At 41.0% G+C, this 25,114-nt stretch overlaps 1 protein-coding gene across 1 annotated transcript in view; it reads right to left on the minus strand.

Moving 5' to 3' along the window:
- Window positions 1–25,114, minus strand: part of col9a3 (collagen, type IX, alpha 3) — a 73,266-nt gene that overhangs the window by 19,800 nt on the left and 28,352 nt on the right. The window contains exons 11-21 of the mRNA XM_060938688.1: window positions 22,222–22,275; window positions 22,068–22,121; window positions 21,903–21,956; window positions 19,926–19,979; window positions 19,158–19,211; window positions 19,001–19,054; window positions 18,807–18,851; window positions 16,659–16,712; window positions 14,542–14,595; window positions 605–658; window positions 183–254 (exon numbers count right to left, since the gene is read on the minus strand). Of these exons, the coding sequence (XP_060794671.1) occupies window positions 183–254; window positions 605–658; window positions 14,542–14,595; window positions 16,659–16,712; window positions 18,807–18,851; window positions 19,001–19,054; window positions 19,158–19,211; window positions 19,926–19,979; window positions 21,903–21,956; window positions 22,068–22,121; window positions 22,222–22,275 (603 nt within the window). The remainder of the gene's footprint in view (window positions 1–182; window positions 255–604; window positions 659–14,541; window positions 14,596–16,658; window positions 16,713–18,806; window positions 18,852–19,000; window positions 19,055–19,157; window positions 19,212–19,925; window positions 19,980–21,902; window positions 21,957–22,067; window positions 22,122–22,221; window positions 22,276–25,114) is intronic.

The following is a 25,114-nucleotide window of genomic DNA, read 5'->3' on the forward strand; positions in this document are numbered from 1 at the left end:
TTCTAAACGCTATAATAATAACAAAGCTCTATAAAACCGAACAAGAATTGACCCTCTTCTCATTTCATGTCACCAAAATGTTCTGAGCGTGCACAGTAGTCGTGTCTGATTTATATAAAATATAATAATGACATTAGATAAAAACGTGTTACTGTTTCGGTGAGTTATCCATCTTCACTTACCCGGTCTCCAAAGTCTCCTCTGAGTCCGGTCGGACCCGGAAGACCGGGATCTCCAATAGCGCCTTTAATTCCCTGTTATACACAACACAGTATTGTTATTCACTGACCGAACACATGCTACTTCTGAGGTCACCTACAGATGAATTAATGTACACGCTAACTTTACAAGAAGCGTTTTGGGCTGTATTGACCAAATCAACAGACTTCTTCATAGATCCAGTCTTTACTTAAACTCTAATACATTACAACTTGTGACGGGGTGCAACCACTGAAAAGGTTCCCCCCCCCCCCCCCCCCCCAGCTTTATCGTCTTGTTCTGTACAGTGTGTGTTAATTGACTGCTTGAGTAAATTATAGTCATTGATAAAATTAATATTCCTTTTCTGTTCTTGGAGTTGGTTTGATGATGTTTTGAGACCAACCTGGAATCCTTTGACTCCTTGAGGTCCTGGATTTCCAGTTAGGCCGATGCCTCCCTGCAAAATCACCACAAAATGTTAAGAGCACTAAAGGAGCGAGTTCCATGGTATGAAATCCTGAAAGAAAAAACAAAATCTCCGAGGGTCTTTTCTTATATGATTAAAGCATCACGGCTAACACCACCAATACTCAAAGCCTACTCTTCGAACTAACTGCTGATGCTCGGAACTGCTAACCGATACCAGTGCTATACTGATAGCCACTTAGAACATGTAGCTTAGCATCTTAGAACCATGAATTACAGTGGGGCAAAAAAGTATTTAGTCAGTCACCAATTGTGCAAGTTCTCCCACTTAAAAAGATGAGAGAGGCCTGTAATTTTCATCATAGGTACACTTCAACTATGAGAGACAAAATGAGGAAAAAAAAATCCAGAAAATCACATTGTCTGATTTTTAAAGAATTTATTTGCAAATTATGGTGGAAAATAAGTATTTGGTCAATAACAAAAGTTCATCTAAGTACTTTGTTATATACCCTTTGTTGGCAATCACAGAGGTCAAACGTTTTCTGTAAGTCTTCACAAGGTTTTCACACACTGTTGCTGGTATTTTGGCCCATTCCTCCATGCAGATCTCCTCTAGAGCAGTGATGTTTTGGGGCTGTCGCTGGGCAACACGGACTTTCAACTCCCTCCAAAGATTTTCTGTGGGGTTGAGATCTGGAGACTGGCTAGGCCACTCCAGGACCTTGAAATGCTTCTTACGAAGCCACTCCTTCGTTGCCCGGGCGGTGTGTTTGGGATCATTGTCATGCTGAAAGACCCAGCCACATTTCATCTTCAATGCCCTTGCTGATGGAAGGAGGTTTTCACTCAAAATCTCACGATACATGGCCCCATTCATTCTTTCCTTTACACGGATCAGTCGTCCTGGTCCCTTTGCAGAAAAACAGCCCCAAAGCATGATGTTTCCATCCCCATGCTTCACAGTAGGTATGGTGTTCTTTGGATGCAACTCAGCATTCTTTCTCCTCCAAACACAACAAGTTGAGTTTTTACCAAAAAGTTCTATTTTGGTTTCATCTGACCATATGACATTCTCCCAATCCTCTTCTGGATCATCCAAATGCTCTCTAGCAAACTTCAGACGGGCCTGGACATGTACTGGCTTAAGCAGGGGGACACATCTGGCACTGCAGGATTTGAGTCCCTGGTGGCGTAGTGTGTTACTGATGGTAGCCTTTGTTACTTTGGTCCCAGCTCTCTGCAGGTCATTCACTAGGGTCCACCCGTGTGGTTCTGGGATTTTTGCTCACCGTTCTTGTGATCATTTTGACCCCACGGGGTGAGATCTTGCGTGGAGCCCCAGATCAAGGGAGATTATCAGTGGTCTTGTATGTCTTCCATTTTCTATTAATTGCTCCCACAGTTGATTTCTTCACACCAAGCTGCTTACCTATTGCAGATCCAGTCTTCCCAGCCTGGTGCAGGTCTACAATTTTGTTTCTGGTGTCCTTTGACAGCTCTTTGGTCTTGGCCATAGTGGAGTTTGGAGTGTGACTGTTTGAGGTTGTGGACAGGCGTCTTTTATACTGATAACGAGTTCAAACAGGTGCCATTAATACAGGTAACGAGTGGAGGACAGAGGAGCCTCTTAAAGAAGTTGTTACAGGTCTGTGAGAGCCAGAAATCTTGCTTGTTTGTAGGTGACCAAATACTTATTTTACCGAGGAATTTACCAATTAATTCATTAAAAATCCTACAATGTGATTTCCTGGATTCTTTCCCCCCCATTCTGTCTCTCATAGTTGAAGTGTACCTATGATGAAAATTACAGGCCTCTCTCATCTTTTTAAGTGGGAGAACTTGCACAATTGGTGGCTGACTAAATACTTTTTTGCCCCACTGTAACATCAATACTAAGAATTAACCCATGCTCTGTTTTTTTTGTAATAAGTGAGCGTTAATCAATCAGAGCCATCGTGTACCATTTTATTTAGCTCTGTTTATGTTGGTTGCTATATCATGTGCTGCTAGCAATGAACTCCTCACATCATCGTTTAAAACAGTGTGACAGTGGCTGGTCAATAAAAATCAGCGTAGCAAAGTCACTCCTTTATTGAAGGGTGGTGACCAATCAAATCCCAATAATTATAGGCCGATATCCAAATTATCTGCTTTAGCCAAAGTTTTAGAAGGGCTTATAAGTGACCAGTTGAAAGATTTTTTAACAAGAAATAGCATTTTAAATGAATTGCAGTCTGGTTTCTGAAAAAAACAAAAAAACCAGTACTGTCACTGCCACTATGGAAGTCTTAAATGATCTCATAAGTGCTATTGATTCTAAAGAATACTGTGCTGCATTGTTTTTAGATCTGTCAAAGGCTTTTGACACGGTTGACCACTCGGTCTCGTGCCAGAAATTGTGGGATATTGGAATGCCTTCAAAAGCTGTCAAATGGTTTGGCAACTATTTGAGTGGCAGAACACAAAGTGTTCAGGTTGATGGTGTGTCCTCCAATCCTTTGTTGACTCAAAATGGTGTCCCCCAGGGGTCCATACTGGGTCCCATTTTATTTACTACTGATATAAAATGTCGCGTGTCAAAATGTAACGGGCGACAAATTTCACTTTTATGCAGATGACACCGTTTTGTATCATTCTGCTTCATCGTTAGCAAGTGCCACAGAAAAGCTGCAATCTGCTTTTAATATTATTCCAGGGTTCGTACGGTCATGGAAAACCTGGAAAAGTTATGGAATGTGATTTATGTCGTTTTTCAGGACTGGAATACTCCTGGAAACACGAGCACCCTGGAAAAGTTATGGAATTTATCCGCCTTCCTTTGTGAACAGACAGTGTGATTTAAAATTGGTTATTGTACATTGTAAACAACTTATAATAAGAAAATCGTGCGTGTTGATTTGATTAACCGGCCAGTGCGGAGATCATTACTGAGCTGCTTTTTCCCCCTCTCCGGCCACTGTTCATATCACGTGTGACGTGCGTTGCCTAGATGCAATGTAAACTTCCCTCAGTCTTTAGATCAGATCGCGTGGCTTGTACTATGCCAAGAGACAAAGTACACAATGCCAGAGAAATGTACATTTAATAATGTCTGGCTTCATGCCGAAAAATACAAATCGTGGTTGGAGAGGGTAGAGGACCCTGGAAGAGCCAAATGTGTCTTGTGCAGTAAAATATTCGACATAGCTAACAGCAGCTGTTACTAGCCATGCCAAAGGCGCTAAGCACCAAGCTGTAGTCGCTGCCCGCCAAGCAAACTCAATCGCCAGTTTTTTTCAACCTCACACGACGACACCCACATCCACGCCGACATCTACCTGCATTACTGCCACTTCGTCTTTGAGACAAGGAACGCTTTCAAGTGCTGTGACTAGAAATGACTCGCTTACTGCAGAGATATTCTGGGCGCTAAAGGTAATCAAAGCTCACTACTCCTTCAAGTCGTGTGAGGATACAGGCCGTGTTTCCCGATAGTCAGATAGCCACAAGATTTGCGTGCGGTGAACGCAAGTGTGCATATCTCTGCACATTTGGACTATGAAGGTAAAGAAGAGAATGAGAATGCGAGATTGTGAAAGCAGCCATAACATTTATATCCTGTTTATTCCGAACATGCATATTTGATGTTTGAACATGTTGATCGAATAACAACGCAAACAATGGACTCCAGTCTTCAGCTCAGACAAAATAAGTGAGAAGGAATGAGGTGAACGCAGCACCAAATAAGAGAAGCGGAAAGAATGCAACTCAAGAAAACCCCTATTAATCCATTAAATGTCTTGGTTCACGTTCGTGAAGCCCTACTGCAGCACACCTTTCCTATTGGCTTCACTGGAGTTACTCAATAAATAAACTTAAATGGTTATAATGTGGAAAATTCCTTTTCATTTTGTTCTAAGGGTGTGCACATTTTGGTTGCATCGTCGCTTCTATTAAACACTTTTACTTTACTAACTATGGTTTACATAATATTTGGCATTATATATATTATACACAGTTGTGGTCAGAAGTTTACATACAGTGACTTGAATGTCCTCTTGGATCTGAATGTCATGGCATTATTTGGGCTTTCAGTCATTTCTTTGAACTGCTCTTTTTCTGTGGCAGAATGTACAGCATACATCTTTAATTAAAAAAACAACAACACTAGAATTTGGTGCACAAGTTTTAATTTTCTTTGGGTTTTCTGAAATCAACACAGGGTCAAAAGTATACATACAGCACACCTAATATTGACATTTTAGAGGTTATGCGTAGTCATGGAAACTTGTGGCCAATCCATGGAAAAGTCATGGAAATTTGTTGGTTAAAATGTGTACGAACCCTGTTATTCAGAAAAGTCTTACTCAGTTAAGACTTGTGCTCAATTCTGACAAAACAAACGATGTGCTTTTCAAAATCAGGGAACACAGATGATGTTTGTCAGATTGTTACACGAAATGAGAAAGTGATCGAACGAGTCTCAGTCTACAAATACTTGGGATTTTACTTGGATGAAAATCTGTCTTTTAAATACCATATCGGGTGTCTTACAAAGAAACTCCGGGTTAAACTGGGTTCCTACTATCGAGGCAAAAGTTGTTTCTCCTTTAGTGCGAGAAAGACTGATACAGGCAACTTTTTTTTTTTTAATCAATACTTGACTACGGTGACATGCATGCAAATCTCTCCTCTCTGAAAATGCTGGATTCAGCGCATCATGCAGCATTAAGGTTTATAACGGGTTCGGGTTTTCGTACTCATCACTGCAGCCTATACGAGTGTGTCGGTTGGCCTTCTCTGCACAATCGTAGATGGGAACACTGGTACAGTTTTCTTTATAAGGCCATCCTGTGTGACTTGCCTCCTTATTTGTGTTCTCTTTTGACTCTTAAAGTCACCACCAAAAGCTGCAGTCTCGGGCTCGATAGGTTGATAACGTACGCCATTCCTCGTACGTGGACCGTCTTTGGCGAAAGTGCCTTTAAAGCATTCGCACCCTTGTCCTGGTATAAATTACAGAGTCATCTTAAACTGGATTACCTCCCAAGTATGGAAGATTTTAAAGCTAGGATCAAGGACTATTTGACTACTGAATGCACATGTCCTCTTACCAGGGATGAGAATTTTCCGCGGATCTGCGGAATTCCGAGTTTTTCCCGCTGAAAATGTCATTTTTGTGAAATGTGTAAATCCGTTGAGAAAATTTCGGGGGGGGGGTAGGGGTCGGCGCGAGGCGAGGCTTGTGATGGCACAAGCAGGCAGGACCGAGTGACCGCCCGCCAGCATCTTTCGGCAGCGCTCATCGCAAAATTAGTTGCAGCTGTGATAATGGAAATCGTCATTGCTTTCTTCAATATTTATGCTAACGACGATTTCCGGCAACATTTTGGCGCTAGTTTCATCTCACTTCTACAATTCGCGGAGAAACAAGCTATACGTACACGGTTTCGATCACTTCTTAAGTTCTAGTTATTTTGGTTAGTTTTCAAAGTTACTTCGCCAATATGCTGAAAGTTTTGGACCGCAAAAATGAGGATCGTGCCAGGGAAAATCGATAAATCGAACGGGATAAAGAACTGTTTCCGATGGGCATGGCTCGATAGTAGCGTTACCGTACAGATAGGGACACAAACTGTGACGACGTGCCTGACGGAACATATCCGAAAAGTGGACGTGCCGGGAAAGGTTCTGTGTATTCTGTGCTCAGATATGATCAGTTATGGAAACAGAAGAGCTAGAAACATCCAGGAGCACATCAAAACAAAAAAGCACAAAGGTACATTTTACTTAACCCTCATCCTACCATGCTATTTTACACCTTAATCTTACCATGTGGGGTCCGTTTGGACCCCAATACTTTTCTTTAAAATTAAAGCTTATAAAGACAAAATCACCAGATAAGTTTTGTTCAGAACATCTTGTATTAATAACAGCAATACACTAAAGGGCCCAAGGCATAAAGAACACACTTAACCTTCATCCTACCAGCCAATTTTACATACACAAACTACCAGGCGGGGTCCGTATGGACCCCAGGAGGGAATACCTTGAAATCAATGCAGTAAGAACCGATTCAATGCAGCAAACAGACATAACTTTATTGAAGAACAAAATCCACTATGGCTGAATATCAGTGATGTATTATAAATGCAATAACATTGCAATAATATTGCAATAACTAGCATACATGTAGCAAATTATAGCGCCACAAAAAAAATTGGCATTATATACATGATTTTTGCAGCTCATGCAGCTGTAAAACATTCTGGATTACAACTTAGGTCTTTTCTTACAGAATTTAAAACAAAAAAGTAATTGTAAAATAATTTAGGGCTTTTGTTTTGCAGCCTGTGCTTATTGCAGCAGTGGGGTCCACACGGACCCCAAGAAGGAATGCCTTGGTAGTTTCATTATGGAACATAAAAGAAATAAAAGAAGTTAACTTTCAGTGTGCTATTCAATTATAAAATGAAAGACAGATAAACTTTACTCTGGGGTCCAGTTGGACCCCAGTAACAAATTAATTATACCTTCACAATGCAAAAAGCTGATCTTCCGGTGCTTTAGTGTTTTAATTAAGACATAAATTCCGACAAATTCATAAAACGGTGAGGCAGTATGTCACATATTTTTAAAATGGCAAACAAACATATAGGTGCGGGGTCCAGATGGACCCCACTTGGTAGGATGAAGGTTAAATTGTCAAAGATAGTCAGGAGGAATCTAATATATCGTTACGGTTACCACCATTATCGCTCACGATATATATATATATATATATATATATATATATATATATATATATATATATATATAAATTGTATCTGTAGGGATTTGTTATCTATATATAAATAAATAATGTGGGAAAGTTGGCAGACATTTCAGAGTTTTTTTTTAAATGTCCCATTCTCATCCCTGTCTTACTGAATGCAGCTGGTGATTAATAATGTAATGATGTGATTTGCCAGTTTGTTTTAAGAGTTTTTGTTGTTGTTTTTTCAATTGTGTACTTCATGTGGACCTACTGTGCTGCTCTCTTGGCCAGGATCCCCTTGCAAAAGAGATTCTGAATCTCACTGGGATTATTCCTGGTTAAATAAAGGTAAAGAAAGAAAGTGTAGGCCCTGAAGAGTGAAGGGGAAAGGAAGTGCACGTCTCAGTGCTCGCTGAATTGAGTGCGTCTCACACGTGACCGCGTGTCTGCATGCTGGCTGATATCGTTACACACTCACGAATACCTTCGTGTGCAGCTTGCATGTATTTTTAATGTCCACGCTCACTGATGCCCTGTACATTTAGCATTCTCTGGTAAAGATGGTATTTAAACGCCAGATGATTTTTTTTTCTTTCCATTTTGCTGGAAGACATCGTAGTTACCTTCGCCAAGGAGGTTATGGGTCCGGTGTGGTTTGTTTGCCTGACTTTAACCAGGATTGCACAGAACCTACCGACCTGATCTCCACGAAACTTGGTGGAAGGGTGTAGAACGAGGCAAGGAAGAGCCGGTTATGTTTTGGAGCGGATCCGCAAACTTATTTTCACTTTCGCGAACGAGTGCCCTTCTAGTTCTGTGATATTTTCACAGAGCACAGTTTGCAGCCTGCTTTGCTTCGATTGGTCTCATTCGCTGTCGTCCCGTCATTAGGTTTATATAGAACTTAATATTCCAATGATAAAAGTCCAAACTGAACAAAAAAACGCTTCATATAAAATGCCTCGGTCGTAATAAAAAGGCCCAAACTGATTGAAGTGTAAACCTTTTCAAAAGAAAAACATTAGCCATGTAAGCAGTGGACAGTTGTGCCAAGATCTCGCTGGTCTGTTGTTGCGAGACAAACATTTACGTTGACTTGTGTTCAGTTAAAGAAAAAGTAAAATGGAATTACTCTTAAAGAAAACTGTGCCAAGATAAATTTTGTAGTCAGTCATTCAGGTGAAATTATCCTGTGCTCGTCTTCTGCTGTTCAGCATTTCAACAAGGAGGTGGTTTCTTTCCAATGGTCGACATGGGATTGTCAGGAATTCTATTCTAATCGTACGCATGGGACGTACACTCCCCGGCCACTTTAATAGGAACTGGCTTTATTTATTTATTTATTTATTGTGTACAATAGCAAGATAGAATACAATTCCACTTGGCCAATCATCTGGTTCACTGTAGCTCATCTGGTAGTGGAAGGAGTGGTCAGAAGATGCCTGTGGACCCTGCATTTAAAGGCCTGGGGGCCAGTGTCTACGGATCCAACTACATGTTCTGGAAGGCTCCCGGACAGCAGTGTGGAGGAAGGTTCTGTCCAGGGTGCGAGTATTAGACTACGTTCAGACTGCACCCTGAAACGACCCATATCCGATTTTTTTGCCCATATGCGACCTGTATCCGATTTGTTATTGACAATCTGAACGACACAGATCCGATTTTTTCACATGCGACCCAGGCCGCTTGGATATGTGGTCCTAATTCCGATGCATATCCGTTATTTTCACATGCGACTGCAGTCTGACCGGACAGGTCGCATTCATGCGACCGACACGTCATCAACAAGAGACAAACGTCACTATTCTGCGTTGGCTAATCCCGCCTCTTTGGTGGAAAACAACAACATTTGTACAGTTTTCAGAATTTAAATAGACTTTTATAGAATTGATCAAGCTAATGGTGGATTTGGTAGGGACCTGGATGTTGATCTGTTAGCCTGATTAAAAAAAACAGTTTCTATAACTGATTTATAACTTAAACCATCCTGTATTACAAGATTGTTCTGGAAATTTCCAGTAATTTGACACCTTCGGTCTCATTAGTCTGCTGCCCACATTAATCAGATTATTGTGCGAGTTCCGCCGCCGCCACAAAAACCACATCGCCAGGTCTCGCCTCATCTCCATGCTTTACTTGCAAACTTGAAGAGTGCGCTTTTTTTTTTGTTTACGTGTTACGTAGATGTGCTTATTACGTGTCAATTTTGCGGGGCACTTTTGGGTCGTTTTCCGTTCATATTGGAGATCGCATACAAGTCTCATATAATTGGTAATGTGAACGGCCTAACAAAAAAATCGGATTTCACAACAAATCGGATATGGGTTGTTTCAGGTTGCAGTCTGAATGTAGTGTTAGAGGCTAGGAGGTCCAGGGCATGATCTGGCATAGCTGTGCATAGGCGGGTGGTTCGCCGTCTAGGATATGACAGGGGGAGCATATCCCGGAGATCCGTAGGGCAGTGGTGGATGTGCATTTTGAACAGGACTGTAGCAGCAACCTGTCTTCTGTGGCCAAGGCTGGGGATGGAGAGTTTTGTGCTGGCAGTGTCCTGGTCCACTCCTATAATCTTTAGGGCCTTCTTCTGGACGTTGTCGAGTAGGCCAAGATGTGTTGATGAGGCACTCATCCAGCTGAGTGAGGCATATTCCATGATGCTGCGTACCTGTAGCTTGTAGACAGTTGCTCGGCTCTCCGTGGCGAGTTTACTGGCCACTCTCCTCAGCGCTGCCAGTTTCTGACCTGCCCGTATGGAGATTTTGGTCAGATGTTTTGACCAGGACAGCTTCTTGTCTATTGTGACCCCCAGGATGTCCAACTCATTGGCCATGGTCAACCGGTGACCACTGAAGTGCAGGTCCAGTGCAGATGGAGTCCTGGCTCTTGAATCTAACATCCCTGTTCTTGGCTGCAGGACTGGAACCCAATGTGCTCGTCTGCTGTTGCATGCTGAGATGCTTTTCTGCTCACCACGGTTGTAAAGAGTGGATTTTATGAGTTACTATAGCCTTCCTGGCAAAAAAAAAAAAAAAAAAAGCTCGACCCAATCTGGCCAACAAGGCGTTCGTTTTCACCCACAGAACTGTCGCTCACTCACTCGATGTTTCTAGAGTTTACACAAAATGGTGCGAAAAACTAAAAAGACTGGTGTGTGTGTGTGAGAGAACCCCAAATGATCAGCAGTTTCTGAAATACTCAAACCAAAAATACTCATCTGGCTCAAACCAACAGCCAGTGAAAGAAAGTCACCCTTTGAGATCACAATTTTTCCCATTTGGAGTTTTGAACGTTGTGAAGATTAACCGAAGCTCTTGATTTGTATCTGCATGACTTGATGCAATGTGCTGCTGTCGAGGGATCAGCTGGTTAGAGAACTGCATATCAAACAGCAGGTGTACCTCATGAGTGTGTAAACACACGTACACATCTGTCTCATCACTTTCATGTAAATGGTACATTCGGAATGTAAAAAAACAAAAAACGCACATGTAAACATCGCTAATGTACACTAGGACTTGCATCACATGATACCAGAGCAAGTAAACGAGCGCGTTATTGGACCAGTATCGGTATCGATGCATCCCTAAACGATGTATTTAAATCCTTTACGGGTGCATTTCTTCATTTGATGAAAAGTAAACGTGGTAATTGGATTTGAAAATCTGCAGCTACGGTCGGATAAAGTTTTGCGAGCCTTCTCATGTTACACTGACATTAAAATAACACAAAGAAAACCTGTGAAACACATGCTAAGCTGTACCGTTTAAACTGAATGAGAAGTGTATACAGACAAAGTGTTCACAGGCTTAATTTCAGTACTGTACCAGAGGAACACTGAACTACTTGGCCTTCTTCATGATTTTCCAACAATTAGTCACAAAAAACATAATACTTGCAGTTGAATGTGCGAGAACCTGTAAAAGCTGACTCACAGCTCAGTCATAATTCTCACCGCTCGCCATCCTGCCCCTTCCTTGAAACATATCATTTGTTCTGCAGTTTGCTCACGTGTCTGTAGATGCCATCCTGAATATTTCTCATATTACAGTTATTATAATCTTTTGTTGCTTAGCAACTCCTGACCTGTACGATCCTCCCCTCATGAGCCATCATGAGTGATTGTTTTATTCAGATAAATAAGCAGAGACTCTGCTGGAGCAATAACTCCTTTCCTCCCGCCTGCCGCTATTCATCAGATTTCTGAACAGAGTTTAGCAAGCCGCAGGAGACAAGAAACACGATTAGAATTAGGGTTTAAAGAATTTGTTCTTGTGGTTTTCTGATTCAGAATTTAAATATGACCTAAAACAACATCAGATTTTCACACAAGTCCTAAAAGTAGATAAAGAGAACCCAGTTAAACAAATGAGACAAAAATATTATACTTGGTCATTTATTTATTGAGGAAAATGATCCAATATTACAGATCTGTGAGTGGCAAAAGTATGTGAACCTCTAGGATTAGCAGTTAATTTGAAGCTGAAATTCGAGTCAGATGTTTTCAATCAATGGGATGACAATCAGGTGCGAGTGGGCACCCTGTTTTATTTAAAGAACAGGGATCTATCAAAGTCTGATCTTCACAACACGTTTGTGGAAGTGTATCATGGCACGAACAAAGGAGATTTCTGAGGACCTCAGAAAAAGCGTTGTTGATGCTCATCAGGCTGGAAAAGGTTACAAAACCATCTCTAAAGAGTTTGGACTCCACCAATCCACAGTCAGACAGATTGTGTACAAATGGAGGAAATTCAAGACCATTGTTACCCCCCCCAGGAGTGGTCGACCAACAAAGATCACTCCAAGAGCAAGGCGTGTAATAGTCGGTGAGGTCACAAAGGACCCCAGGGTAACTTCTAAGCAACTGAAGGCCTCTCTCACATTGGCTAATGTTAATTAGCATGAGTCCACCATCAGGAGAACACTGAACAACAATGGTGTGCATGGCAGGGTTGCAAGGACAAAGCCACTGCTCTCCAAAAAGAACATTGCTGCCCATCTGCAGTTTGCTAAAGATCACGTGGACAAGCCAGAAGGCTATTGGAAAAATGTTTTGTGGGCGGATGAGACGAAAATAGAACTATTTGGTTTAAATGAGAAGCGTTATGTTTGGAGAAAGGAAAACACTGCATTCCAGCATAAGAACCTTATCCCATCTGTGAAACATGGTGGTGGTAGTATCATGGTTTGGGCCTGTTTTGCTGCATCTGGGCCAGGACGGCTTGCCATCATTGATGGAACAATGAATTCTGAATTATACCAGCAAATTCTAAAGGAAAATGTCAGGACATCTGTCCATGAACTGAATCTCAAGAGAAGGTGGGTCATGCAGCAAGACAACGACCCTAAGCACACAAGTCGTTCTAGCAAAGAATGGTTAAAGAAGAATAAAGTGAATGTTTTGGAATGGCCAAGTCAAAGTCCTGACCTTAATCCAATGGAAATGTTGTGGAAGGACCTGAAGCGAGCAGTTCATGTGAGGAAACCCACCAACATCCCAGAGTTGAAGCTGTTCTGTACGGAGGAACGGGCTAAAATTCCTCCAAGCCGGTGTGCAGGACTGATCAACAGTTACCGCAAACGTTTAGTTGCAGTTATTGCTGCACAAGGGGGTCACACCAGATACTGAAAGCAAAGGCTCACATACTTTTGCCACTCACAGATATGTAATATTGGATCATTTTCGTTAATAAATAAATGACAGAGTATAATATTTTTGTCTCATTTGTTTAACTGGGTTCTCTTTATCTACTTTTAGGACTTGTGTGAAAATCTGATGATGTTTTAGGTCATATTTATGCAGAAATATAAAAATTCTAAAGGGTTCACAAACTTTCAAGCACCACTGTAGTCTCTTGTTTTGAGTCATGGTGAAGCAAGAAAAAAATAGTGGAGAATTAGGGCCACAAGGCCCTAAATGCATTAATTGTTCTATTTTCAAACAAACAAAAAAAAACTAATGAAATTGGAAGTCTGTGATTCGAATTCTGTAGCTTTTGGTCCACTAAACAAAAATAATTGGGTGGCAGTGAAAATTCTTTTTATGATCTACACTTGAAAAATCTGGCGGCACAGGGGTGTAGTGGTTAGCGCTGTCGCCTCACAGCAAGAAGGTCCGGGTTCGAGCCCCGTGGCCGGCGAGGGCCTTTCTGTGTGGAGTTTGCATGTTCTCCCCGTGTCCGCGTGGGTTTCCTCCGGGTGCTCCGGTTTCCCCCACAGTCCAAAGACATGCAGGTTAGGTTAACTGGTGACTCTAAATTGAGCGTAGGTGTGAATGTGAGTGTGAATGGTTGTCTGTGTCTATGTGTCAGCCCTGTGATGACCTGGCGACTTGTCCAGGGTGTACCCCGCCTTTCGCCCATAGTCAGCTGGGATAGGCTCCAGCTCGCCTGCGACCCTGTAGAAGGATAAAGCGGCTACAGATAATGAGATGAGAATTGAAAAATCTGAAAGGCATTTACAGCTTTAAAAATTATGTAAAAAAAGTTTATCAAAACAGATTAGTATTCAAATCGTAAGAAAGTTGTTATAATAATAAAAACTAGATAGAACTCGACGCCGATGGTGTCGATGGGGACGCCTCCGCCTGGTAGACTACACGCCTTAAGTTGTGATTTGGGGATGGACATTTGACCTCACAGTAATCTTGACCTGGTGAAATTACTTGTATCAGCCTTGGAGATATTGTGTTCACAAGGTTTTCGGACAGACATCTGACCTCACAGCGACCTTGACCTTAGACCTTTTGATCTCAAAATCTAATCAGTTCATGTTTGTCCCAAAGTGCACAAATGCTGAAAGTTTGGTGAAATTCCTTTCATTAGCCTTTGAGATATCGCGTTCACAAAGTTTCGGGACGGACACACGCACGGACAGACGGACAACCTGAAAACATAATGCCTCCTGCACCTTACGGTGGTGGAGGCATAAAAAGTACAGCCAAAATTAAATACTTGTATATTGAAAAATTTGTTAACACAACAAATTGAAACAAAATATGAATAATTTGGGCAGTACTAAAGAACAACATTTAAACACATGAATTTGCATTGTTGTGTGACTGGTTACGTCGGTAAAAATACAAATAGTGGCTGTATTGGCAAAATGCTCCAATTTTGTAAACATTCCTTGTTTAAAACAGTCACTTCAATTGTAATAGTTTATACTGTACTTACAGTGACACCTCTGGGTCCAGCTTCACCTCTTTCTCCTGGAATACCAATCTCACCCTGGTGCAGGAAGCAAGAAAAATTAGTCTTGGATCTAAAACAATATATTTTGCATTATCTTACTACAGCAATGCTATCATCTAGCTCATAATAAGAATGAGTGCAATCATAGAAAATCCACAGTAAAATTTAACTACATAGTAAAAATATTTAGCTACAGTATAACCAAAAAACAAAAACACTAACACCATAGGAAAAAAAAACAATTATATAGCTACACAATAAAACCCGCATTGAAATATGAAAAATATTGTTTTTTTAAAAAGACGACATCATAAAAGAAATTACATTGGATTCCATAACTGTATAAAGCTCAACAACTACACAAGTACATGAGCACACAGTAGAATGTACTGTAATTACAAACAAAAAATAACTATGAAACTAAGTCAACAGCTACACTGAAAATTTTAACTATATTTTTTTTTAAAAATCACTAAAATTAGAGCACAACTACATATAGTAAATGTACTGTATAAATTCAGTTAAACTGTATTCAAAAAAATTAAACTATACATTAAAAATAACTTAAAAAAAAAAAGATACCCCAGAACATACCAACATATAGTGTAAAAAAGTAAACTATGTAAAATGAACTAAATTATATAATAATTATAACTACACAGTAAAAACACAACCCAATAACTCTACTGAAAACCTTTAACTACAGAATTTCTATCACTAGAGGACATCTACATACTAAAACTCACCATATAAAATCAATTAGTATGTTTATTAAAAAAAAAAAAAAACCTACATACTAAAGCTCATGACCATAGGTCATGAGCTTTGGGTAATGACCGAAAGAACAAGATCGCGGATACAAGTGGCCGAAATGAGTTTCCTTCGCAGGGTGGCTGGGCGCTCCCTTAGAGATGGGGTGAGAAGCACAGTCACTCGGGAGGAGCTCGGAGTAGAGCCGCTGCTCCTCCATATCGAGAGGAATCAGCTGAGGTGGCTCGGGCATCTCTTTCGGATGCCTCCTGGACGCCTCCCTGGGGAGGTGTTCCAGGCATGTCCCCCCGGGAGGAGGCCCAGGACACGCTGGAGGGACTATGTCTCTCGGCTGGCCTGGAAACGCCTCGGTGTTCTTCCCGAGGAGCTGGCCGAGGTGTCTGGGGAAAGGGAAGTTTGGGCTTCCATGCTTAGACTGCTGCCTCCGCGACCCGGTCCCGGATAAAGCGGAAGAAGACGAGACGAGACCTACTTACTAAAAATTAACTCCAAAATTGCATGACAAAACATAAAAATACCTGCTCAGTAGAACAGAAAAGTATTTAAATATTTACAAAGTAAAACTAGATAGAACTCGACACCAACGGCGTTGATGGGGATGCCTCCGCCTGGTAGACTACACGCCTTAAGTTGTGATTTGGGGATGGACATTTGACCTCACAGTAATCTTGACCTGTGACCTTTTAACCTCAAAATCTAATCAGTTCATGTTTGTCCCAAAGCGCACAAATGGTGAAAGTTTGGTGAAATTCCTTTCATTTGCCTTGGAGATATTGTGTTCACAAGGTTTTCGGACAGACACTTGACCTCACAGTGACCTTGACCTTTTCATCTCAAAATCTAATCAGTTTATCTTTCTCCCCAAATGCACAAATGGTGAAAGTTTGGTGAAATTCCTTTCATTAGCCTTTGAGATATCGCGTTCACAAGGTTTCGGGACGGACGGACGGACGGACAACCCGAAAACATAATGCCTCCTGCACCTTACGGTGGCGGAGACATAAAAACAAACAAACAACTCCATATTAAAACATTACATTTAAAACAATGCCTGTTGAATTAAACAAGTAGCGCTATGTAGTACAAGATAACTTCACAACTACTGCATAAAACTCATCAAAGAACTACATAGTAACATACAGCTGTGGAACAAAGCTACATTAAACACTTATTAAAAACATCTACATTGTAAATTAAACATGCAGCGCTCTGTTTACATTCAGAGTGTCACTGTAATAAAGAGCACGCTTATGTAGCTGTTCTAATTTTATCACTTAAACATGACCGTGCCTAAGATGTTCGTCTACAAACGGCAATCAGATACATACAGGAATACCTGGCTCTCCAGCTGGTCCTGCTTCTCCCGTCTTTCCTTGATCGCCCTGTTTGATGAGAGTTTGAGACACACTTAGGATTTCTGTTATATAATTTGTTGAAAGCAGGCAGAGAGTCACGATGGAAGGTACTTAAACTGTGAATTCTTTCATTGCTGAAAACTGATGCTAGAAAATTTCAGATTCTCTAATATTCTGCAAAAGTTAGTGCAAACAAGGACACTTGATGGATCACAGCGGCATTTAGAGAGATCAGAAGGTACATTTTATCTGGTTATAAGGCTACATAACCCCAATTCCAAAAAAGTCGTGACGCTGTGTAAAATATAAATAAATAAAAACAACGAAATTATTTGCAAATCGCGGAAACCCTATATTTAATAGAAAATAGTACAAAGACAACATATCAAATGTTGAAACTTAGAAATTTTGTTTGAAAAATATATGATCCTTTTGATTTGATGTCAGCAACATGTTTCAAAAAAAAAAAAAACTTGCCAGAGGGGCGTGTTTACCACTGTGTTGCATCGACTCTTAACAACACACTGTAAACATTTAGGAACTGAGGAGACCAGTTGCTGTAGTTTTGAAGGTGAAATAGTGAAGGTGAAAAATTTTTCCTTGATATACAATTTCAGTTGTTCAACAGTTCGGCGTCTCCTTTGTCATAGCTTGTGTTTTATAATGCGCCAAATGTTTTAAATGTCTGAACTGCAGCAGGTCAGTTTAGCACCTGGACTCTTTTACTACGGAGCCATGCAGTTTTAATATATGCACAAAGCGGTTCAGCGTTGTCTTGCTGAAAGAAGGAAGGCCTTCCCTGAAAAAGATTTTGTCTGGATGGCAGCATGTTGCTCTGAAACGTGTTTATATCATTCAGCATTAATGACGCCTTCCCAAATGTACAAGCTACCCATGTCATGTGCACTAATGCACCCTCATGCCACCACAGATGCTGGCTTTTCAGCTGTGCACTGATAAGCCGGATGATCCCTCTGCTCTTTATCCTGGAGGACGTGGTGTCCATGATTTCTAAAAAGAATTTCTACTTTTGATTCGTCAGACCTCGGGACAGTTTCCACTTGCATTTGTGGGTGCAGTAATGAAGTGTTTTCACAGACGATGGTTTTCTGAAGTGTTCCTGAGCCCATACAGTGATTTCCACTACAGACACGTGTCTGCTTTTAATACAGTGTCTCCTGAGGGCCTGAAGATCAAGAAAGGAACATTATTCTTAAATTGTTGCACTGTTTGCCCACGCAGTCTTTCACAGAGCGGTGAACCCCTCCCCATCTTTACTTCTGAGAGACCCAGCCTCTCTGGGATGCTCTTTTTATACCCAATCATCTTACTGACCTGTTGCCGTCAGTCTTTTGCTGCCCCGTCCCAACTTTTTTGAACCATGTTGCTGGCACTAAATTCAAAACGAGCATATTTTTTTTTCAAAAACCGATAAAATTTCTCAGTTTCAACATTTGATATGTTGTCTTTGTACTATTTTCAATGAAATATCGGGTTTCCATGATTCGCAAATCTTCACATTCTGTTTTTAATTTGTTTTACAGAGTGTCCCAACTTTTTTGGAATTAGGGTTGTATTAAAATCTTTTCCAAGCAGTTCTTAAGAGTGTCGCTATCTTTCCAGTACAAGTGTAAAGTCACGCTGGGTATATGCCGAGTAATACAAATGCTCACATTGAAATTGTTGAGTTATGGTGTTGACATCGGTCCAACTGGACACTATAAAGAGTTAATTATTATGAAGGTTTTGCTGTAAGATTTTTTTTAAAAGCATTGTAGCATCCCTGCTTGCTGCACACGCAGTTCTTATGGCATCTGCCCTTTCCCCCTTTTTCCACACTGCATCTCAAAAAGATCAGAGACTAGTCCAAAAACATTTGACCATCGGAAAAGGAAGATGTTGGACACATCCCTCCCCCCCCCCCCTCGTTTGTCTTTCTGCCAATCTTTTTGGAAATTGGTTCGATTTAATTCCAAGATGATCTTGGAGGTTTTTGAAACCAGCCCAAAAAACGCCATCTGTGGACTTGCTTTTTCTTTTCTTTTTTTTTTCTTTAATACCCAAAGCCTTGTTCTAAAACTGTCCCAATTTCATGATGTATCAAAAAGCACTGTTACTCACAACTACTCCTTTGGCACCTTTTACTCCAGCCTTTCCTGGCAAACCCTGCAAACAAACCCAAACACACTCATTCACACTGCTTACACAATGCTGTGAATAGTGCAATGGAGAAAGGAACCATCAACGATTTACATTTTATCATCTTGTAATATTAATACGACTATCTGACACGTCTCAACAAGCTGACTACTTACAGGTACACCATTAGGCCCTTTCTCTCCAGAAACTCCTGGCCGCCCTCCATCACCCTGACGAAAAGTTATTCACAATATGATACCCAAACAACACATGACTGCATTCATGAAGAGAAAAGTCAACTTTGAATTCAGGGATTTCAAAAACCAGGCTTACTTTTTCACCATCGTATCCCTGAGTGCCATCTTTGCCATCTCTGCCTGGCATGCCCTGTTAGGCAAGGCAAGGCAAGTTTATTTATATAGCACATTTCATACACAATGGCAGTTCAATGTGCTTTACAGAAGCAAAAACAAAAACAGTAAACAATAGAGAAATAAAATTACATAAAATAATTTTATTTTTATTCTAAAACAATTAATTAAAAGAATTAAAAGAAAATAATAAGAATTAAACAATAGTAGAAATAAAATAATAAAATGCCAAAAAGAAGAAAAAGAAACCAGCGGAATAAAATAGAATAAAGTTAAAGTAAATTTAAAACATGCAGAGAAAGTAAAGATTATAAAAAATGTAAAAATATTAATTTTTTAACAGAAAGCATCTGAAAACAGCTTGGTCTTTAACCTAGATTTGAAGCTGCCAACAGCAGGAGCATTTTTAATGTCCTCTGGCAGTTGGTTCCATAGCTGCACTGCATAGTAGCTAAAAGCTGCTTCACCGCACTTTGTTTTAACAACTGGTTTTAATAGTAAATTAACCCATATCAGTGTTCAAATTAGCGTGGAAGGAGTATAGAAAAGCAACATATCAGAGAGGTAATTGGGCCCTGTACCATTTAGAGATTTGTATACCAGCAGCAATACTTTAAAGTCAATTCTGTAGCTTACTGGAAGCCAGTGAAGGGACCTTAGAGAGAGATGTGTGTTAAATGATCTTGCACACCAATCTGTTATAATGCTATAAAAATTACAAATCACTTACTGGTTCTCCTTTGGGGCCTGGAGGTCCAGGCCGACCTTTAGGACCTATTTTTCCCTGTTGAGAAGAGATCATGATGTAATGAGCGTCCAAGGCCAGCAGTACTTCAGGGTTATTACTTAATATTTTCGAGCAACAGGAAATAAAATTGCAGCTTCAAAATACATCACACTCTTGAGAAATCTAACGAAACATGCTAGCTATGGCAGACATTGATTTTTCATGTCTGCCGACTACGCAAACAAGGGCACTACCCCTTTCTATTTGTTACATTTTTTTGAAGCAATCGATAGCGCTTTTAACTGGATGCAAATTTATTGCTCAGATACAATTGCAGATTTAGCCTAGGAATCGACCCAGTGCTCGTTTCACTTGTAATTTTCCACTTGTGGGTGTGTAGTGACTTAAGCTATGGTCACACTACAGCTCGCGATACTTTGCGATGGGTTATGGATGAAAATTAGGCGTTTTGATGACTATGCATGGCGATATACAGGTGAGCTAAAAGGTCACACAGCAGGCGAACACTTGACTGTTATGCCTTTGCACGCTCGGGCGGCCTTGCACGCTCACAGGACCCAGTCATTATGGGAAACACCGGATGCTGATTTCATAAGTCCCATAATTAATTGATTAAGGTCCACCTGTGTGCAAAGTGTCACATGATCCATCACATGATGTCTGTATAAATCAACCTGTTCTGGAAGGACCCTGACTCTGCAACACTACTAAGCAAGCAACATGAAAACCAAGGAGCCTCCAAACAGGTCTGAGACAAAGTTGTGGAGATCAGGGTTGGGTTATAAAAAATATCCCATGGAGCACCATTAAATCCATTATAGCAAAATGGAAAGAATATGGTACCACTACAAACCTGACAAGAGAAGGCCCCGCCCACCAAAACTCACAGACCGGGCAAGGAGGGCATTAATCAGAGATGCAACAAATAGACCAAAGATAACACTGAAGGAGCTGCAAAGATCCACAGCAGAGATGGCGGTACCTGTCCATAGGACCACTTTAAGCCGTACACTCCACAGAGCGGGCGGGGCTTTATGGAAGAGTGGCCAGAAATAAAGTCATCGCTTAAAAAAACACGTTTGGAGTTTGCCCAACAGCATGTGGCAGACTCCCCAAACACATGGAAGATGATTCTCTGGTCAAATGAGACTAAAATTGATCTTTTTGGCCATCATGGGAAATGCCATGTGTGGCACAAACCCAACACCCTGAGAACACCATCCCTACAGTGAAGCATGGTGGTGGCAGCGTCATGCTGTGGGGATGTTTTTCATCTGCAGGGACAGGAAAGCTGGTCAGGACTGAAGGAAAGATGGATGGCACTAAATACAGGGCAATTCTGGAGGAAAACCTGTTTGAGTCAGCCAGAGGTTTGAGACTGGGATGAAGGTTCACGTTCCAGCAGGACAATGACCCTAAACATACTGCTAAAGCTACACTGGAGTGGTTTAAAGGGAAACAGTTAAATGTCTTGGAATGGCCTAATCAAAGCCCAGACCTCAATCCAATTGAGAATCTGTGGCATAACTTGAAGATTGCTGTACACCAACGCAGCCCATCTAACTTGAAGGAGTTGGAGCAGTTTTGCCTCGAGGAATGGGCAACAATCCCAGTGGCTAGATGTGCTAAGCTAATAGAGACATACCCCAAGAGACTTGCAGCTGGAATTGCAGCAAAAGGTGGCTCTAACAAAGTATTGACTTTTGGGGGGTGAATACCTATGCACACTCCAGATTTCTGTTTTTTCATCTGAATTATTGTTTGTGTCACAACAAAACAATTTGCACCTTTAAAGTGGTCGGCATGTTGTGTAAATCAAAATGGTGCTAACCTTCCAAAATTCCATTTTAATTCCAGCTTGTAATGCGACAAAACAGGACAAACACCAAGGGGGATGAAGACTTTCGCAAGGCACTGTATTGTCAACTGAAACAGTTTGTAAAATGTGTGCACACTCACGATTTCTCCTTTAGGTCCTTTAAAACCCACAGGTCCTTTCTCTCCGGCATCACCCTGGAATTATCAAATGAGAGACACACGGCTCTTTTATTGTTGAGTCTCGTTGCTTGAGCACATGTTAAAAGCAGTGCAGAGGAAAGATATCAAGGTTATGGAGATACTCACTGTTTTTCCGATGACACCAGGAATACCAGGCTTGCCCCGAAAACCTGGCAAACCCTATAGACAGGGAGGGGAACGACAGAAAGCCAAACGTGAATCATCATCTTTAAGACAGCACAAAAAATAATAACGATGACGACGTGGTAAATTTGCTCACTCGGTCTCCGACGGATCCCACTGGACCTGGAAGTCCTATTAAACCTCGAGGCCCCTGAAAAAAATCCCACACAAACCTGGTGACTTGATCAGTGATTTCAGCTCCACTGCCCTCAATGCCGTATTTATTTTTATTTCACCAAAGTTTCGGTCATCTTAAAGCTAACTACAACGAAAACCTCCGCAGATTTCCTCAATATGCTTCTCTCTTTGAATAGAGATGAAAATTAAAGTTTTTAATTTTCTTGACCCCCAGTCCTCCCTCAGTTCTGTCTTCGCCGAGGGAGAAATAGCATTTATTATACCCACATTCACTGGATATGAGCAATCGCACACTGGTTGGCTACTCTACTACTAGGATATCAGCTTATATACAGTGTGTGGAGAAAAACAAAATGGCGGAGTGTGTTGCTGAACCAACCGAGGATGAAATAAAAACTTCTTGAAAACAAAAACAAGTAATAAAATATGGAATAAAAGTATTTGATTGTAAGAACTTATCTATCTTTATTTTTCAAGAATTATCGCATTTTTCACAAACTGCTATTGTTTTTTCGCCGGTTTGTTTACATTCTAAGTGGAAAGGATTTTGTTGGACGTTTTGAACAAAGTTTTTATTTATCAAATTTGGGAAAAAAAAGGCTCCGTTTCTCAAAATCCAGTGAAAGTGGATAGTAGGGTGCCACTGAGTCTAATGGCCAACATTTTTTTTTTTTAAATGTTTTCCAGGTCCCACCCTCTCATTTTGTTCCTTTTATGAAGCATAGTAATTACTCCGTTTCATACAAATATATGCATATTTTTTGGTAGCTCAATGGGCTGAAATGTTTTCATCGAATAACTATTCAGTAGCTGTTGCATGCGTGTATTAACACTCATTCAACACGTTTGTGATAAAGGTCTACCTAAAAGCCTGGTTCGCATGCGCATGTGCATCATCTGCTCCGCAGAATGATTTGCAGCTGCTGCGTGAGCTGGAGAGCTACAAGAAACAACATGAAGCTGCTGCTAAAGCTGCAATAAAATCATTCTCTGGACACTTGTGGTACTTAAAGTGCCATTCCACCATTGGATGTATTCTTTGGCATAAAATACGTCAACATATATAAACGGTATCACTAGATAGAGAAATCTTTTAGCTTCAAAATGATACATCAAACATAATTTTTTGACGACAAGTATATTAATTTTGCGACCAAAGTCACCTACCCTAGTGAAACGTGATGTCATCGGCAGGTTCCCCTTCTTGTGTACCACGTGTCGGTGTTCTGTAAAGTTATCCCACCTCTTGGATTTGTCCTACCAAGCCTACTGCGCATGCGCGAAGCCTACTGCGCATGCGCAGAACACATGACGCCATTACAATTAGCAAGTTCTCATGCAGACCGTTTTATTATTCACAACAAGTCATTACAAATTATTTGACTTGGCCAAAGACTCGACCAATACGCACAAAACATAAAAATCGGCAAATGCGTGAAATACTCACCGATTTTCTATCAGCCCAGCTGATCGGTAGGACAAAACTACTGTACTGTTGAATTTTCCTACCCTCCTGGATTTCGCGCATGCGTAGTGGGCTTGGTAGGACAAATCCAAGAGGTAGGATACGTCACGTGGTACACAAGAAGGGGAACCTGCCGATGACCTCACGTTTCACTACCGCGCGGAAATTAAAAGGGTAGGTGACTTTGGTCGCAAAATTAATATACTTGTCGTTGTCAAAAAATTATGTTTGATATATCATTTTGAAGCTAAAAGATTTCTCTATCTAGTGATACCGTTTATACATGTTGTCGTATTTTATGCCAAAGAATACATCCAATGGTGGAATGGCACTTTAAGTGAAATCCTGGTCGGTTTAGCATTCTTTGACAAGAAAACAACACATCATCCTCGACGCATTGCCTTCAACCCCACAGTACCTCAGAAGCAGTTGTTTGACTTTGTATGTATCACAACACACCAAGCAGCTTTTCACAGTCTTTAACATACCACAGAAATTCCTCATGAACAGTCCAGATACATGGAGCAGTGACAATGATTACGTTGTTGGCCAACAGAAAGTGAGAGGTCTGAAAGTCGTCAACGATGCAGCTGAGCGAACGGTGGCCTTGATTCAGGCGTTCAGTGGAGTCCTGACCAATCAAGAAGAACAAAAACAGTTCTTGTTGCAAGTCGTGGAGAAACACCGCCATGACTTTCCAAACAGTAACAAATCCACCTTGACTGCACTCACTGCAGCTGCTGTTGACAACTAAATTGCGGACAACTAATTTACACTGTGACATTTTGGTCACTGTTTGTGTTCAAAAATCATTTGTTGACTTTTGAAGTAACTGCTAGTAACTGTTTGATTTTCATGATTTCTGCAGTATTCTGGTTTTTTATGTCAAATTGAACATTATATGATTATATCAGGGCGGCACGGTGGTGTAGTGGTTAGCGCTGTCGCCTCACAGCAAGAAGGTCCGGGTTCGAGCCCCGTGGCCGGCGAAGGCCTTTCTGTGCGGAGTTTGCATGTTCTCCCCGTGGGTTTCCTCCAGGTGCTCCGGTTTCCCCCACAGTCCAAAGACATGCAGGTTAGGTTAACTGGTGACTCTAAATTGACCGTAGGTGTGAATGTGAGTGTGAATGGTTGTCTGTCTATCACTACGTTCACACTGCAAGGCTTAATGCTCAATTCCGATTTTTTTATGAAATCCGATTTTTTTGTGAGGTCGTTCACATTAACAAATATATGCGACTTGTATGTGATCCTCAGTATGAACGAAAAGCGACCTAAAAGTGTTCCGCATGCGCATTGCAGGATACGATGACATCACACGCAGTGAGCATGGCCGGTGTTTACGGAAGTAACCTAAAGTTTCCTGTGTATGACAGTAGCCAGCATG

Source organism: Neoarius graeffei, chromosome 13 (genome assembly GCF_027579695.1).
Source record: "Neoarius graeffei isolate fNeoGra1 chromosome 13, fNeoGra1.pri, whole genome shotgun sequence".
In the NCBI taxonomy this organism is placed as follows: Eukaryota; Metazoa; Chordata; class Actinopteri; order Siluriformes; family Ariidae; genus Neoarius; species Neoarius graeffei.